General features: G+C 38.8%; 1 protein-coding gene across 5 annotated transcripts in view; it reads left to right on the forward strand.

Moving 5' to 3' along the window:
* The window catches only part of AXDND1 (axonemal dynein light chain domain containing 1), a 259,424-nt gene that overhangs the window by 226,680 nt on the left and 13,116 nt on the right, over positions 1 to 19,628 (forward strand). For all 5 annotated transcript variants that reach the window (XM_077157121.1, XM_077157125.1, XM_077157122.1 and 2 more), the window contains exon 22: positions 4,559 to 4,675. In XM_077157121.1, coding sequence (XP_077013236.1) covers positions 4,559 to 4,675 — 117 coding nt within the window. The remainder of the gene's footprint in view (positions 1 to 4,558; positions 4,676 to 19,628) is intronic.

Genomic DNA, 19,628 nt, shown 5'->3' on the forward strand with positions numbered 1-19,628 from the left:
ACCGATGATTCCTTATTGCCGGATCCAAGCATATCCTTACACATATTTAACCTGACTTCTCTTTAGCATTTTACATACTTTAATATTCACTTCTTTTTAAAATAGCTCCTCACAAGGCAAAACCTCCCTGGTTTTCCTCCTACTCTTTATTTCTTTTCACCTTCCTTTTAATCATCTATTTCTCCCTGCCTCGTAAATGTTAATATTCTGCTCTCAGCTTGCTTTCACTTCTCATTCTACATTCCATACACTATCGTGTTAATCCTGGGGTTTTAACTACTGCCTTTCCCAGGGATGCCCAATCTGTGGATATCATGCACTTAATTACAAAATTTTATTCACATCATTCTCTTTGAGGGGTTCACCTCCAATAAATTCTGAAGAAACTCCCACTGCTATTAGAGCCATAATATATATCAGTATGCTCTAATAGTACATATGTCAATGCTTTTGGTCTGAGAGGGAAAGTTCTATATACACATTTGTGAGATTTTTTTTTTTTAATTTAAGAACTGAAGAATAATGCTTGTTTTCTAATGCTGCCCAGATCTTTGCCAGCATTGTTTTGAATTGACCATTGGACAATTTAAATCACGGTATAGTTTTAGAAACTGAATGTAGGACCACAGAAATATTTTGGATAGCATTGAATATAGAAAAACATTACAGAACTATACATAATCACAGCTGTACCTAATCATAGGGGTTTTAAAGGTTATTAAATTCAATCAACCAGCTAATGCATGAATCCTAATAAGAGATCCACACTTGGCCACGGTGCCTAAATTTGAATATGTGATGTGACAGAGAATTAACTTTCAGAGATAGCCTATTCATTTTTGGTGCACATTGACTATTATTCTTTCTATCAAACTGAATGATGCATGCCTTCTTGTAGCTTTTTCAACCTACTTATCCTAGTTCCATCCTAATTTGGAAGGCTAATTTGTCTTTCACATGACAGTATTTCCAACACTTGAAACATTTGAAAATAGCCATATTCAACTTAAGTCTGTTTCTAGATATTCTATTCTTTTTCATTGATCTGTCTAGTGGTCAATCATTTCCATACTTTTAATTATTGAAGCTTTATGATACATTTTAATATCTGGTACGACCTGCCCTCCCCACCTTGATTTTCCTTTTCAGGTGTTTCATCACTATTCTTGCTTATTTATTCTATATAAGTACAATCAATTTGTCTAGCTCTAGAAAAAATATGATTTTTTAAAGACTGGGATAACATTAAATTTATTTTGTTTTTTATTTTTTTTATTTTTTGCATGGGCAGGCACTGGGAATCGAACCTGGGTCTTCAGCATGGCAGGCAAGAACTCTGCCTGCTGAGCCACCATGGCCCACCCTAACATTAAATTTATAAGTGTAGAAAGAATTTATAAGTGTAGAGATATGTTTATAATGTTGAGTTGTCTTATCTAAGAGTACAGGATATGGGATGTCTACTTTTATGTCTTTCAATAGTGTTTACTGTTTGCTTATTTTGAACATTTTTATTAAGTTAATGTTTGGTTATATTGTATTTGATAATTGGGATCTTTTCAATTATATCACCTAACTGGTATGTTTGCATATGTTAATGATTCTGTATTTTAATTTTATATGCTGCAACTTTACTAGATTGTCTTATTATTTGTAGTAGTTTTTCCACTGATTTTTTTGGGTTCTGTAGATATTGAATTAAATCTGAAAATACCCTTTGATCTCTTTCTTTCACAATACTGATACTTGTAGTTGCATTTTATTATCTAATTATGGTGAATAATACTTCCAATACAATGTTAAATAATAGTGGAGATAGAAAGCATCCTTACCTTTTTTCTAACTTTGGTAGGAACTTTAGTGATTTACCTTTAAAAAGTGTTTTGGCATTGGTGTAGATTTATCCTTTCCTTTGTTTATTACACCTTTAGAAATCTTGACCTTTCATCTGTGGGCACTTTCCTTCTGCCCCAAATGTTAGAATTTTCTTTGGTGAGATCCACTGTTGGTAAACTCAATTTTTGTTTTTCTGAATGTCTTTATCATAATTTTAATAAATGTCTTTACTTCATCCTCCATCTTAACAAAATTTTTATTGGGCATACAATTCAAGGATGATGTTATTTTCTCTCAGTACATTAATGATATTATTTCCACTATTTTCTGGAGTTATTCCTTCTCTTCTCTGTGGATATTTTTAAGATCTTTTCTTTTTCATCTTTGGCATAATGTTTCACTCTGATGCATCTGGGTATAGATTTTCTTATTTAAAAATTTGCTTGGGATTCACTTGATTTCCTGAATCTTAGGTGTGGTATTTTTATTAGTGCTGAAAAATTCTCAGTCATCATCTCTTCAAATATTGCCTCTATTATTCTCTCTACTCATTCCTTCTAGAACTCTGAATGAATGTGTGTTTACTCTATTCCTCATATATCTTCACCTTCTTTCATATTTTCTATCTCTTTGTCTCTCTGCATCTGATTTACCTTCCATTTCATTGATTTGTTCTTCAGCTGAGTCTAATCTGCTCTTAAACCTTATCATTGAGTTTTAAAATTTAATTATTGAAGTTCTATTTGATTCTTTTAAAAGTCTTATCATTTTTGTAATATTTTGCTCTTTATTCATATTCTTATCTCTTGTTTTTAAAAATATGCTAAATATAATTTTTATATTCTACCTGATAATTCCAGTATAATATATATTTCTACAAAGATGTTAGTTACAGAATTATTTATCATAGAAAAATGCTAGAAGCAATATAAATGTTGATTAATAGGGAATGGTTAAATAAATTATAGTGTATTCATATAGTGGAATTCTGTGCAGATTAAGTAGATAGTTATTTAGTGACATAAAAATAATCCATGACATATTATTGAGAAAAGCAGATTATAGAACATAACTATATTACCTTATTTTAAAAGATGTTTATATTGTGAAGCATAAAGCAGTCTAGAAAAATAGTCAATAAATTGATAGAAGTTGTTATCTCTAAATGTTGAGTTTTTAACTTGTCTGTATGGTTCAAATATATCATAACAATCATATGTTATCTGGGAAAAAAGTATTTTCATTTTGGAAAAATATCCAATATACTGTGGTTATTTTTCTCTAGCATATACATATTTCTGCACCATAATTTAAAATTGCTGTAAAATATTTGTTGTATGGTTTATACCATAATTTATTTAACCATTTTCCTTTTCTTGCCAATGAACTTATTTCTGGGTTTTTGCTTTTATAAATATTATTGAAATAAACATCCAGAAGGATATATTTTAGTCTTAATATTTGAGTAAACTCCTTTGAGATATTTAAAACGGATGACTTCTTTTGTCTCGACTCTTCTGGGGCCCTCATATTTTTTGGGGGGGTCTCCAGCAGGGAAGGTGAGCATTCTACCACTGAACCACCCATACACCCACCCTCATATTTTGGAGGCTACTTTAGGCATCTTTAGCAGGATCTTTTTCTTTCCTACCCCTTTATGTGTCTAGAGTCTTGTCCTAAGGCTTTGTCGTCTCTTGTCACTTCACCAGTTCTCTTTTGGTGATCTAATTTGCTATCTTAACTTCAACTAAATGCAGATAACGGTCAGATCTCTACTTTTAGCTTAGATCCCTCCATCTAACCTCCAGATCCATATATGTGGCTACTTACTGGGTATTTCCACTTGGATGCCTCAGTGATACCTCAAACTCACACAGTCTAATCTAACTCATTTTTCTTTCCAAACCTGCATATTCAAGTTTGTTTCTTCTCTCTGTAAATTGAATCACCATCTATCTAGTGGCCTAAACCAGAAACCAGGTATCATTCAAGATGCTTTTTTCCCCTAACCATCCCATATCCATCCAATCAATCACTAAAAGTAACCCAACCTCTTCATTAATGAAACCACTTTGGAGTTCACTTCTTCCTTGTGGCTTTTCCTTTTACTGTCCCTCTCATTCCTTCTCCTCCTCCTTACCTCCTCTTTAAATCTATTCTCCTGTTGCTAAAGTGATTGCTTTAAAATGAAAAAACAGACCAATCAATTTATTGGTACCTCATTGTCTTTAAGATAAAATCCAATCTCCCTGGCATGATGGTACAAACCTTTCTCTATGATTGTTCTCCTATCCATCTGCCTTTAAGTTTCTGTCTTTTTAAACTACTTTTGTTCTCAGAATCAATCATGTGCAATTGCAGTACCCACTGCCTTATGCCATCTTCTTTCTCTTACTCATGCTTTAATAAGAAACTCAGATATTATCTCCTCTAGGAAGCCTTCTTAACAAATTCCCTTTTTCATCTTCATCTACTACCAAGTCTAAATTAGGTGCTCCTACTATGTGATTATATGTACCTGTAGCATTACCTTGTCCATTAATTTGTAAGCTTCTAAAAGGTAGGGACCATCACTAACCTTGACATCCTTATCTCTGACACCATCCCCAGTTGCAGAATTAGTGCTCATTAAATATTTTTTGAATGAACTAGTGCTAAAATATTTATATACACTACATTTCTATACACTAAACTGAAATTATAATATTGCCTTATTTCACAGGACATTGCAAAAGAATTAATTGAGCCTGAATCAGACAAATATTTTAAAGAAGATGAGAAAAGTAAGGAGGATGAGAAACCTCAGGAGAAAAAGGAAGAAGAAGAAAAAGCAAAAGAGGTGAGATTATTTAGTATTAGATTTTCCTTTCCCTTTATCTTGTTGAAGAATATATCCATAGACAACTGTGGAAAATAGAAATATGTCATCTGCCTAGAACTGCCTAGAAATAGGTCATCTGGAATGAATGCTTTCAACTTCCTTCCTTTCCTTATACAGATTTAACTATACCTGCAGACATATTACCTCCTTTATTTTATTTTCAGAAGAAGTGGTGTTCTTCTTTCTTTCCAAATCTAGCCATTACCCATTAGCTTCATCTATATCTAGGCTCCCATTAACAGCAAAATCTACCTCTTACCCAGAGGCTGTTTCTTTTCCCCTTCATCACCAGATTTTTCAAATGGTAATTTAAAGTCCATGTCTCCACTTCTTCAGCTCCCATTCTGAGCAGGCTTTTCCCTCACTCCCATGCATACATCTCCTCTCCTTATGCTGTTTCCCTCCATGATGGGGTATTTGTAATAATCATAATGAAAATACAGTGATAACTGCAAATAAATGAATGCTACCAGGAGCCATATGCTTTACATGTTCTCTTATCTACACAACGCACCTTCAAGGTAGATATTAGTGCTTTTTATTTTACAGATAAAACTACAATTAAAAAAGATTGACAATTTACCCAAAATCACATAGCTATAAGTAGCACAACCAACATCCAAATTCAGATAAGTCTGGCACAAGAGCCCTTCCTATTTCCCACCATCTTTGGCTTCCAGGACTCTTGATCACCTTCTAACTCTTTCTCAGATGTCTTACTTTACTCCCCTGTCTTTTATTCTCTGGGTACACTTTAAATATTGGCATGACTCCAGGCTTTCTCCTAGGCCCTCCTCTTATTGTACATGCAGGAGAACAAAACAGAAATATTCACAACACCCAAGCCTCCTTTGACCAGCATTTTCTATGTATTTTATTTCTTCTCCTCCTCCTCCTCCTCCTCCTTCTCTTTCTTCCTCATTTGAAACTTATCCCATTTGTTATTCCAATACCTGCCAAAACTCTTTGCCATTGTTATCAACACTGGTAAATATTTATGATCATTTTTCATATCCATTAAAGACTCATCATTGTCTTCTTCGCTGTCCAAGTCCTAGCACTATCTTAGGCAACTCTGCTGTCCATGGGATTAATCTATCCAGAGCCCTAATCTCTTGACTGCACAACTCCATTAATATTTATGTCCACTTTACTGTAGTCACATCCCTGACCTTGTCACCATCCAGAAATTGTCCACCTCTGAAATTTTAAACTTCTCATTGAAATTTGCCATCCTTCCCAATGTTTGATCTCTTTTCTCCCTACATCTCATTCTTTGACTCCATCCAAACCTTCATTCTTCCATTTTCTGATACTTCCCAAATTCTTTATTTTTGTTTCTTCCGTAAGCAGCTAGATTACATGATTATCACTTCAGCTCCCTCTGTGTCAATTCTCCAACTCCTTAGCCCTATTATTTCCCCCCTCTTTTACTCTGCCAAACCCCAGCTCTTCACCAATGTAACCATCTTCACCCTCTTTTAATCTCATCTATGATGGAGAGTCATATGGCCACATGGTTATATGTTGGTGTCACCAATATTCATGGTGCTTAGATTGTGTTTCACAACTGAGTCCTTAGTTCTGCTCAGTGACCCTTCTGAGAGTCACTGAGAAGAATTCTTCTATTGGGCTATTCAAAACCTTTACAGTTCTCCAGTCCTCTACCCACCCCACCCCCTCACCCCCAGCATTTGATTATAAATTCTACTTCTTAGAAATTATAGAGGCAATACATTAGAAATCCATCGGCTTCCTGCCTCATCACTCACAAACATTTGTAACCATGCTTATCTGAATCTTTTTCCCTATGATCTCAGGGGAAGAGATTCCCCCCCTCTCCTGTTTAAAGTTAGTGCCTGTAATTAATTCTTGGTTTCATCCCTTTCTGCCACCCAAAAATCTGGTTCATCAATTATTATATTTTTCCCTATATCTTCAATTCTTCCTTTCTAGGTACCATTTTATTTCTCCTCTTCCTTTATAAGACAAACTTAGAGAAAAGTTATCTATACTCATTAGTTCTCCCTCCTTCCCTCCTTTTACTTTTTAGCTACTGCACTGATTTTTGTTCCAACCCTTCATGAAACATCTCTCATGAAGATCACCAAAGACCTTATTCATAAAACAGGCATTTCTCAGATATTATTACCTGATCTCATTCAGCTCTTGATAATTCTGACAACTCATTCATTATTGAAATTCTTATTGTCTCTTGGAAAGTCCCAACATCGTACTTTTAAACTGCCCCCACCCGCAACTGATGTTAACTAAAAGCAAACTCTCTTTGTGATTGTCATAGGGCCTTCCCTGTTTCATTCCTAATAACTCTGCCAGGTCCTTCCTTTCCCTTTGCATCTTTCCCCATTTGGATGAGTCCTTTGGATTTGAAAATTGTACCTGGTTTCCCTAGGCTTGACCACTGCACTTTCCAGATTCTTGAGTTCATACTTACCCTCTGGCTCTCGGAAATTCTGGGCATTGTGGTGAGAATAGCCTGCCCTAGTTCTGATCTCCTAACAACAGGTTCCTGGCTAGATTTCTGACTTGGATAAAAAGAAGGAGGAGGAGAGGCAGGGGCAGATCATTTGCTGAGAACAGTTGCCATGCTCCAATCTCTCTTCCTAGAACAGAGAACCAAAAGAGGAGAGCCCAATATGCACAAACTCCCCAATCTGATCTCCATCTCAGGCCTGCTAGTAGATTGTGATTCTTGGCATCACAATTTAAAGACCTTCACATCTATGTTCACCAAATTTAAACGATTCAGATTATATCAGTCATTTCCTGGAAGGGTAACTTCATGCTGAAAGTAATATAGGTAACATAACAAGTCTACCTACCTCCTTCTCCACTAAAGAATTTGCTTATACTAATTTATGTTCTTCTATCAGAACTCTGCAATCTCTATGAACTCCAACTTCAGTGCTCACTACTTCCCTTAGCCACCATAACTACTGTCATCAGCAAGTACCTAGGAAGCTTAAGCTTCCCAGTATACTCTCTGATATTCTATGGAATGGCACAGAGAACCTGAACATAGGTACCACACCAGGAACAGCAATCAAACTACTTCCAAAACATTTGCATCATGCTTTCCTGCCAAAAATGTTCAAATTTCTTTGCTTATTCAAGGCCTTAGGGATTATCAACCCAATCTTCTGCCATTTCCTGTTATTCCTGGTCCCCCTAGACTCCCAGCTTTCACTCCCATAGTTGGTCCTGACAGCCAAGACTGGGGAAGTGGGGGAGTGGGAAAGGTATAGACCTGGGGAGAACTCATGGGAAACTGCCTTCCAGCTCAGGAATGAAACTTTGTGAGATAAGCCTGGGGAGGTCTTTAGCCCAGGTTTTTGCAGAGAAGCAAGGTTCAGGGAGAAGTTAATGGTTGCCTTCACCCCTGCCTTTGTCTGGCTCTACCAGTTCTACACAGCATCTGATGATCTTTAAAGCAAACTGAAACCTCTTCTACTCTCTCTGAGCCAGTTTTCCAGGGCCCTCCATGCTTTGTTTCTAGCCTTTATTCCTTTTCTCTTCTAGTATCCTGGATTCCTCAACTCTGGCATTGTCTTACATTTTTAGTTATGTTCCCTTTTTATTTTTAACTTTTTAATTGTATAATATATCATATATGCAAAGCAAAGAAATAAAAAAGCAATAGTTTTCAAAGCACTCTTCAACAAGTAGTAACAGGACAGATCCCAGAGTTTGTCATGTGCTACCATACAATCATCTCAGATTTTTCCTTCTAGCTGCTCTAGAATATAGGAGGCTAGAAGGAATAAATATTTTTTTATCATCACAATTGGCTTTTTTTTCTTTTTGTGAAAAATAACACATATACAAAAAAGCCATAAATTTCAAAGCACAACACAACAGTTAATTGTAGAACATATTTCAAAGTTTGGTACCGGTTACAATTCCACAATTTTAGGTTTTTACTTCTAGCTACTCTAAGATACTGGAGACTAAAAGAATATTGATTTAGTGATTCAGCAATCATGTTCATTTATTAAACCCTACCTTCTCTGTATAACTCCTCTGTCATCTTACGTCTTTCTGTCCCACTCTTTAGGGGTATTTGGGCTATAGCCATTCTAACTTTTTCATGTTGGGAGGTTCTGTCAATAATATGGGGTAGGGAGATGGAAATAGCTGATGTTCTAAAGAGGCTGGGCCCTCTAGGTTTCAGGACTTATCTTGTCTAGGGACCCATCTGGAGGTTGTAGATTTCTGGAAAGTTACCCTAGTGCATGGAACTTTTGTAGAATATTATAAATTGCTCTAGGTGTTCTTTAGGTCTGGCTGGAATGGTTTTGGCTGAGGTTCTGCAAGTTATGATAGGTAGCAATGTTTAACTGAAGCTTGCATAAGAGTGGCCTGCAGAGTAGTCTCTCAACTCTGTATTTGAACTCTCTCAGCTACTCATACTTTATTAGTTACACTTCTTTTCCCCCTTTTGGTCAAGATGGAATTGTTGACCCCACAGTGCCAAGACTGGACTCACCCCTGGGAGTCATCTCCCATGCCGCCAGAGAGACTTTCACCCCTGGATATCATGTCTCATGGCGTGGAGAGGGGTGGGTATTTCACTTACAAAGTTGGGCTTAGAGAGAGTGAGGCCACATCTGAGCAACAAAAGAGGTTCTCCAGCAGTAACTCTTAGGTGTACCTATAGGGAGGCTAAGCTTCTCCGATACCTATAAAAGCTTCACATGAGCAAGCCTCAAGATAAAGGGCTTGGCCTATTGATTTGGGTTTCCCTAATGTTTGACAGAGTATCAGGGGATTCCCTGATGGTAGAGTTTAATAGTTCCATTTAATTTTTTCTCCCATCCCTCAAGGGATTTTGCCAATACTTTTTGATTATTTGCTTAATATATTCTAGGATGTATCCAGGCATTACATTAAGCCATACAGTATTAAAGGCCCTCATTCTTATTCTCCCTGTATTTCAGTTGTTCAACTAAGCTGTGCAGACAGGTTGAGTTAGATTATGTTCTTCAGAAAATTTAGGTTCTGGACAAAATAAATCTCTCTTCCTTTGTTCTCAAAGAGTAGGTGGAGTTTTAAAATATAGATGATGTCTTCTTTGTCCCTGTGTTCTGAATTACCTTAATCCCAATCTGATCAGCCTCATTCTTATTTCTCAAGCTTATACATTTATAAAACAGCCTCTCAAAATCCAGAAATATTTCCACACCAGAGTAAATATGTCTGCTATAAGAGCTTACAATCTAGATCCCTGTTTTCTTATAAGTATTTTCTAAAGGAGACCGTACAATAATTGTTCTTTTGTTTCTGGCTTATTTTGCCTCATCAAATGTCCCACTGGTTCATTCATATCATTGCATGCCTCACAACTTTATTCCTTTTTATAGTAGCACAATATTCGATCATATGTATACGCCATCATTCACCAATCTTCTTCTCTGTCAGTGCATCCTTCAGCCACCCACATTTATTAGGCTTCATGAATAATACCCAAAGTCCACAGTCCATCAACACTCTCAATTTTAGATAATTTCATTGTTCCCAAGAGAAAGATAACTGTATTAGTTAGGATTCTCTATAGAGACAGAATCAACAGGGAACACTCACAAATATAAAATTTATTAAAGGGTCTTACATATCCATGGGAATTCAGAGTCCAAAATCTGCAGGGCAGGCTATGAAGCCGATGATTCCGATGGAGGGTCTGGATGAACTCCACAGGACAGGCTCGCCAGCCGAAGCAGGAAGAGAGAGCCTGTCTCTTCTGAATCCTCCTTAAAAGGCTTCCAGTGATTAGATTAAGCATCACTCATCACACTCCCCTTGGCTGATTACAAATGGAATCAGCTGTGGGTGCATCTGATGTGCTCATGATTTAATTCTATGAAATGTCCTCATTGCAACAGACAGAGCAGCACTTGCCCAACAAGACAAACAGGTAGCACCACTTGGCCAAGTTGACACATGAACCTGACCATGTGTCAACTTGGGTTGTAGTGCTGCAGCTGTCCACTTTTGGATGGTATCTGCATATTTTGCTGAACCATCTGTAAACCAGACCCGAGTTTTCTCAGTCAATTCACCATATGGACCCCTTGTCAACTTGGCAGTTATACATATCACCTTAAACCAGATCTAATTTCTAAATAAAAAACATTAAAACACACATTTTTTCTTTCACCTGACAATACTCAACTGTCCTGCATATAACTGGAAACACATTAATTCTCTCCAGAATAGGGTGCAAATCCTTGGGTAATATTCATTCTTAAACTTGATATCTTACAACTTAAATAGTATAATAGGAACAAAACAGCATTACAGTCCTCATTTCTGTAACTGATCACGTGGTCATAGTTCATATTTATCACTGCCTTCTTCCACTACCCATTCCATGTTCCCTTTACCCTCAGCAAGCACTTCAGCTGGCCATGGTTCTTTGCCTGGTGGGGTGACTGAAATCTTCATTCCTGAAGTTTCAGACCCATTGGTAGTCCTGCCTGGATTGGGCTGTTGCAGTTTTCCATTGATTTTAATCATAGGGCATGGTAGTACTAAAAGACACCCTAGAGGATCTCCTATATTCCAAGAAAATTTTTCTTTACCTCCATTGTGTAATTGCAGTCGTTTTCCCCCCTAATAGTCAAAGCCGCAGCCAATAATGTAATGCCCTTCTTGGCTTGTTGATCCAGGGGCATGAGTAGCCCAAAGTGACCAGGTGGCAGTCTTAGATTTCAGTTCAATGGAATCATTGTTGTTTCTCCTGGTGGACGCACTCCCCATTTTGGAACTAAAACTTGTAGACCAGCAGAGCTTAGGGTCACAGGGACAGGAAGCAACAATTTTCCTAGTGGATCACTAGGGGTAATAGTGAATGGTACCACTCCCATTTCTACCCCTTGGTTCCTGGACCCATGGATCCTGGCTATGGGAGAAATAACACCATACAGTGGATGCTGATTCAGAGCAAATACAGCTTCCTGGAGAACATTACTCCAACCTTCAAGGTATGGCCACCTAGTTGGCACCGTAATTGAGTTTTCAAAAGGCCACTCTACCATTCTATCAATCCAGCTGCTTCTGAATGATGGGGAACATGATAAGACCAGAGAATTCCATGAGCATGTGCCCATTCCCGCACTTCATTTGCTGTGAAGTGTGTTCCCTGATCAGAAGCAATGCTATGTGGAATACCATGATGATGGATAAGGCATTCTATAAGCCCACAGATGGTAGTTTTAGCAGAAGCATTGTGTGCAGGGAAAGCAAACCCATATCCAGAGTATGTGTCTATTCCAGTTAGAAACAAATTGCTGCCCCTTCCATGAAGGGAGTGGTCCAGTGTAATCAACCTGCCACCATGTAGCTGACTGGTCATCTCGGGGAATGGTGCCATATCGGGGGCTGAGTGTGGGTCTCTGCTGCTGGCATTTGGGCACTCAGCAGTTGCTGTAGCCAACTCATCCTTCGTGAGTGGAAGCCCATAAGGTTGAGCCCATGAATAACCTCCACCCCTACCACCATGACTACTTTGTTCATGAGCCCATTGGGCAATGACAGGAGTTGCTGGGTAAAGAGGCTGACTGGTATCTCCACAGAATGGGTCATCTTATCCTCTTGACTGTTAAAACCTTCCTCTGCTGAAGTCACCCTCTGATGTGCATTCACATGGGACACAAATATCTTCATGTTTTTAGCCCACTCAGAAAGGTCTATCCACATACTTCTTCCCCCGACCTCTTAGTCACCAATTTTCTGATTATGGGCTTTCCAAGTCACTGACCATCCAGCCAAACCATTAGCAACAGCTCATGAGTCAGTATACAAACACACCTCTGGCCAGTTCTCCTTCCAAGCAAAATGAACAACCAGGTGCACTGCTGGAAGTTCTGTCCCCTGGGAGGATTTCCCCTCACCAGTGTCCTTCAAGAACACCCCAGAAAGGGGTTGTAGTGCTGCAGCTGCCCACTTTTGGGTGATACCTACATATCGTGCTGAACCATCTGTAAACCAGAACCAAGTTTTCCCTTCCTCAGTCAATTCACCATAAGGAACTCCCCAAGAGGCCATAGGTCTGATCTGGGAAAGAGAAGGTAATGTGGCAGGAGTGGAGCCCATGGGCATTTGGGCCACTTCTTCATGTAACTTACTTGTGCCTTCAGGACCTGTTCTGGCCCTATCTCATATATACCATTTCCATTTTATAATAGAGTGCTGCTGCACACGCCCAACTTTATGGCTTGGTGGGTCAGACAACACCCAGTGCATGATAGGCAACTCAGGTCTCATGGTAACTTGGTGGTCCATGGTTAAGTATTCAGTCTCTACTAAGGCCCAGTAGCAGGCCAAAAGCTGTTTCTCAAAAGGAGAGTAGTTATCTGTAGCAGACAGTAAGGGTTTGCTCCAATATCCTAAGTGTCTGCATTGTGATTCTCCTATAGGGGCTTGCCAAAGGCTCCAGACAGCATCTCTATTTGCCACTGACACTTCCAGCACCATTAGATCTGCTGGATCACATGGCCCAAGTGGCAGCACAGCTTGTACAGCAGCCTGGACCTGTTGCAGAGCTTCCTCTTGTTCAGAGCTCAAAATCAGCAACTTTTCTGGTCACTTGATAAATGGGCCAGAGTAGCAAACCCAAATGAGGAATATGTTGTTGCCAAAATCCAAAAAGACCAACCAGGCATTGTGCCTCTTTTTTGGTCAGAGGAGGGGCCAGATGCAGCAACTTATCCTTCACCTTAGAAGGGATATCTTGACATGCCCCACACCACTGGACACCTAGAAATTTCACTGAGGTGGAAGGCCCCTGTATTTTTGTTGGATTTATCTTCCATCCTCTGACATGCAAATGCCTTACCAGTAAGTCTAGAGTAGTTGCTACTTCTTGCTCACTGGTCCAATCAACATGATATCATCAATATAATGGACCAGTGTTATGTCTTGTGGGAGGGAGAAATGATCAAGGTCCCTGCGGACAAGATTCTGATATAGGGCTGGAGAGTTGATATACCCCTGAGGTAGGACAGTGAAAGTATATTGCTTACCTTGCCAGCTGAAAGCAAACTGTTTCTGGTGGTCCTTACTAATAGCTATTGAGAAAAAAGCATTTTCCAGATCAATATCTGCATACCAGGAGCAAGGATACCACATCTGGAACAGCAGCTGCAATTGGAGTTACCACCTGGTTGAGCTTACAATAATCCACTGTCATCCTCCAAGACCCATCTGTTTTTTGCACTGGCCAAATAGGAGAGTTGAATGGGGATGTGGTGGGAATCACCACCCCTGCATCTTTCAAGTCCTTAAGAATGGCAGTAATCTCTGCAATCCCTCCAGGAATCCGGTATTGCTTCTGATTTACTATTTTGCTCGGTAGGGGCAGTTCTAGTGGCTTCCACTTGGCCTTTCCCACCATAATTGTTGTCACTGCATGAGTTAGAGAGCCAATGTGGGGATTCTGCCAGTTGCTCAGTATGTCTATACCAATTATGCATTCTGAAACTGGGGAAATAACTATAGAATGGGTCCGGGGGCCCACTGGACCCACTATGAGACAGACTGAGCTAAAACTCCATTGATCCCCTGACCTCCATAAACCCCCCACTCTGACCAGTGGACCAGAGTGACGTTATGGGTCCCCTGGAATTAATGTCACTTCTGAACCAGTGTCTAATAATCCCCAAAATATCTGATCATTTTCTTTTCCCCAATGCACAGTTACCCTGGTAAAAGGCCGTCGGTCTTCTTGGGGAAGGCTTGGAGGAAGATTAACAGTATAAATTTGTGGCATTGTAACAGGGTTCTCCCCAAAAGGGGCCTGGCTTCCCCTTCATTCAAGGGGATCTGGGTCTGTAAACTGTCTCATATCTGGAAATTGATTAAGGGGCTGTGACTCTGTGTTTCTGTAATTCAGGTTAGACTTCTGTTCACTTGACCTAGAACTCTTTTGTTTCTACAGCTTGAACAAGAATTTAGTAGACTGTCCTTCTGTTGTGTTTCTAGGTACCCCATGATTTACTAGCCAGTGCCACAAATCTCTGCAAGTCATATAATTTTGACTCCTGCTTTGAGTTTGCTGTCTATTATAATAGCCACGTCTACCCTGTCTTTAGTGATTAAGTGCTGCCACCTGGCTTCTGCCAACTCAGGATCTGGTCATCCCTGTTGTTTTTAAGGATTCCAGCTCAGTGACAGCAGTTCTTACAGTAATATCTGACCTACAGAGAAGTGCAACTACAGAGCTCTTCTGGCATGATGGCACTAGTCTCACAAATTTATTTCTCACTGTTCTGGTAAAAGGTGCATCCTCTGGACATTCCTGGGGTGTAATAGCAGGCTTTGCATGATAAATCCACTCTGACATTTCAATCTCTCTAAGCCTCTGGATCCCCTCATCTACATTATACCAAGGCAGTTCTGGCATTTCAACCTCAGGTAATGTCAGCCACCTTTTGATCCATGTTTCAACCAACCATCCAAACTGTTAATACCTTTTCTAACCCCTCGAACTATAACATTGAATGCAGAATCTCGGCTTAGTGGGCCCATATCAATAAATTCAGCCTGATCCAGCCTTATATTCCTCTCACCATTATCTCACACCCTTAAAATCCATTGCCACACATATTCCCCTGATTTCTGTCTGTATAAATTGGAAAACTCACACAGTTCTTTTGGAGTATAACGTACCTCCTCATGTGTGATACTTTGTACCTCACCTTTAGGGGTCTGTTGACACTTTAGTCTAGTTGTAGGTCTGGAAGAAACGAGGGATGGTGAGGGTGGGTCATGAAAAGAATTAGAAATATCTTCCAAGTCATTTGCTTCAGGGCATTCATTTGCAGTTTCATCTGGTGAAACAGGATTAATCACTCTAGGGCTAATCCCTTCAGGATGAGGTTTGGTGGCTAATTTCTCAAGGCAGGCTGGAGGTGGGGCAGCTGTGTCCTCAGGGCAGACTATTACAGGGTTATCCCCCCCCCACATCATTATCAATCCATATGTCACCATCCCATTTTTCAAGGTCCCACTACTTTCCAATCAGTGCCCTCACTTTAATGGCAGACACCAAGTAACAGTGAGATTTCAGTTTATGTTGTAAAGTTGCTACTCTAACAATAAGATTCTAAGTCTGATTTTCAGAGATCTCAAGTCTATGGCTACAGGAAATAAGATTTTCCTTCAGGATGCTTAGAGAAACTTCTACATCTGTCAAACGGTGCATCAGCTTCTCATTTGAAGCCTTAAGCCCATCCCTTTCACTCCTTAATGTAGCCAATGTATCTAACAACAACCAGCCAACATCTCTGTACCTCTTATTTCTGGAAAACTCTGTAAAGGTGTCAAAAACATCATCCCCCAGAGCCTGGCTTTGTACAAGTGAAGCATTAGGAGAATCGAATGGTAATATTTTGATTGTCTCTTTTGCCAACTCACTTCATGGATTGGGACTGTCATTCTGATTATGGGAATCCGAGTCCTCAGTGCCTTTGAGTCCAGTCAGAGTAGAAAACCACTCATAAAAACCCATATTTAAGATTCTGTTTCTTAAGAACCACCCCACTCTCGGTACCGAGTTGTATTAGTTAGGGTTCTCTAGAGAAACAGAATCAACAGGGAACACTTGCAAATATAAAATTTATAAAAGTATTTTATGTGACCATGGGAATGCAGAGTCCAAAATCCATAGGGCAGGCTATGAAGCCGACAATTCTGATGGAGGGTCTGCACAAACTCCACAGGAGAGGCTCGCCAGCTGAAGCCGGAAGAGAGAGAGCTTGTCTCTTCTGAATCCTCCTTAAAAGGCTTCCAGTGATTAGATCGAGCATCACTCATTGCAGAAGACACTCCCCTTGGCTGATTACAAATGGAATCAGCTGTGGATGTGCTGATGTGATCATGATTTAATTCTATGAAATGTCCTCATCACAACAGACAGGCCAGCACTTGCCCAACCAAACAGGTACCACCACTTGGCCTAGTTGACACATGAACCTGACCATGACAATAACCAATAAACACACCCTCACCAAATAGGAAATCTAAACCTCCCTTTAACTTTTGTCCCTCCCCTGCATTATTTGTCCCTGCTGTTGCTGTGACACTGCTGACATTTTCCCGTTAAACATAGCCTATAGCATTCAATTGCAGTTTTCCCCTGTACCCTGGACTTAAACACTCTTCGTACATAAATCATACCTTTGAATTAGTTCTTAGGAGAACTTATTTATATTTCTAGTGTTAATCAATGGCACACATAGGTTTATACGATCCCTTCCAATCATATTCACCTTAATATGGTAATATTAATTATAGACCCCTAGTGAACTGCTTTCCGTTCTATTCCCTTACATTGGAATTCAACCTCATTAGCTAACTGTTCACCCATCTCTAGCTTCTGTGTACCTCTAAGTCCCTTATATTCTGTTCTATAAGCCCCTGATTTTACCTTTACCATGGTCCTAAAAGTGGAGTCATATAGTATCTATCCTTTTCTCTGGCTTATTTCAGTCCACATTAGGTCCTCAAGGCTCATCCACTTGTCATGTGCTTCAGGACGTCATTTCATCTTACTGCTGCTCAATATTCCATTGTATGTATATACCACATTTTGTTGATCCACTCATCTGTTGATGGGCATTTGAATTGTTTCCATGTTTTTGGTGATTGTGAATAATGCTATGAAATTGCTGTGCAAATGTCTGTTTCTGTAGTTGCTTTCAGCTCTTCTGGGTATATACCAAGTATTGCTATTGCTGGATCTTATGACAAGTCAATATTTAGTTTCCTAAGGAACTGCCAAACTGTCTTCCATAGCAGCTGTACCATTAACATTCCCACCAGCAGTGCATAAGTGTCCCAGTTTTTCCACATCCTGTCCAACATTTGTGGTTTCCTGTTTTCTTAATAGCAGCCATTCTTATATGTGTGAAGTGGTATCAAATTGTAGTCCTGATCTGCATTTCCTTTTTAGCCAGTGAAAATGAGCAGTTTTCCATGTGCTTTTGAGCCATCTGTATTTGCTCTTCAGAAAAATGTCTATTCATATCTTTAGCCCATTTTATAATTGGATTGTTTGTTCTTTTGTTGTTGAGTTGTATGATTTCTTTGTATATACCAGAAATCAAACCTTTGTCTGATATGTGATTTTCAAATGTTTTCTCCAATTGAGTTGGCTGCTTCTTCGTCTTTTTGACAAAGTCTTTTGAGGTGTAGAAGCATTTGATTTTGAGGAGTTCCCATTAATCTATTTTTTCTTTTGTCACTGTGCTTTGGGTGTAAAGTTTAGGAAGTTACCTCCTGTCATAGGTCTTGAAGATGTTCCCCTACATCTTCTTTTAGAAGCTTTATGGTGCTAGTTCTTATATTTAGGTGTTTGATCCACTTTGAGTTAATTTTTGTGTAGGGTGTAAGATAGGGGTCCTCTTTCATTCTTTGGCTATTGATATACGGTTCTTCCATGCCCAATTATTGAAAAGACTATTTTTCCCCAGTTCAGAGGATTTGGGGGCCTTGTAAAAAATCAGCTGACCATAGATTTGGTGGTCTATTTCTGCACTCTTGATTCAATTCCATTGGTCAATTCTTCTGTCTTTGTGCCAGTATCATGCTGTTTCCACCACTGTGGCTTTATAATAGGTTTTAAAGTCAGGAAGTGTTAATCCTCCCACTTCATTCTTGTTTTTTAGGATGCTTTTAGCTATTTGGGGTCTCTTTCCCTTCTATATGAATTTAGTAGTTTACTTTTCCAAATCTTCAAAGTAGGCTGTTGGAATTTTGACTGGTACTGTGTTGAATCTGTAGATCAGCTTGGGGAGAAGTGACATCTTAACTATATTTAGCCTTCTTATCCATGAGCAGGGAATATCTTTTCACCTATTTAGATCTCCTTTGATTTCTTTTAGCAATGTTATGTAGTTTTCTGTGTACAAGTCCTGTACATCCTTAGTTAAATTCATTCCTAAGTATTTGATTCTTTTAGTTGCTATTTTGAATGGAATTTTTTCCTTAACTGAGCCCTCAGCTAGCTCATTGCTTGTGTATAGAAATGTTACTGATTTTTGCATATTAATTTTATATCCTCCCACTTTGCTGAATTTGTTTATTAGCTCTAGTAACTTTGCTGTAGATTTCTCAGCATCTTCCAAGTATAGTATCATATCATCTGCAAATAATGAGAGTTTTACTTCTTCCTTTCCAATTTGGATGCTTTTTATTTCTTTGTTCTGCCTGATTGCTCTAGCCAGAACTTCTGGCACAATGTTGAATAGTAGTAGTGACAGTGGGCATCCTTGTCTTGTACCTGATCTTAGAGGGAAGGCTTTCAGTCTCTCTCCATTAAATATGATGCTAGCTATTAGTTTTTCATGTATGTCCTTCATCATATTGAGGAAGTTACCTTTGATTCCTATCATTTGAATCAATGATAAGAATGATTTTTTATCAGAAAAGGATGTTGAATTTTGTTGAATGCTTTTTCAGCATCAATTGAGATGATCATGTGATTCTTCCATTCGATTTTTTAATGTGCTCTATTACATTAATTGACGTTCTTGTGTTGAACCATCCTTGCATTCCTGGTATAAACTCTACTTGGTCATGGTGTATAATTCTTCTAATGTGCTGTTGGATTTGGTTTGCTAGTCTTTTGTTGAGAATTTTTGCATCTATGTTCACAGGGAATTGGCCTGTAGTTTTCTTTTCTTATAGCATCTTTACCAGGTTTTGGTATTAAAATAATATTAGCTTCACAAAATGAGTTAGGTGGTGTTTCTTTTTCCTCAGTTTTTTTTTTTTTTTGGAAAAGTTTGAGGAGGATTGGTGTTAGTTCTTTTTGGAATGTTTGATAAAATTCCCCTGTGAAGCCACCTAGCCATGGGCTTTTCTTTGTAGGAAGATTTTTGATGACTGATTA

Source organism: Tamandua tetradactyla, chromosome 4 (assembly GCF_023851605.1).
Source record: "Tamandua tetradactyla isolate mTamTet1 chromosome 4, mTamTet1.pri, whole genome shotgun sequence".
In the NCBI taxonomy this organism is placed as follows: domain Eukaryota; kingdom Metazoa; phylum Chordata; class Mammalia; order Pilosa; family Myrmecophagidae; genus Tamandua; species Tamandua tetradactyla.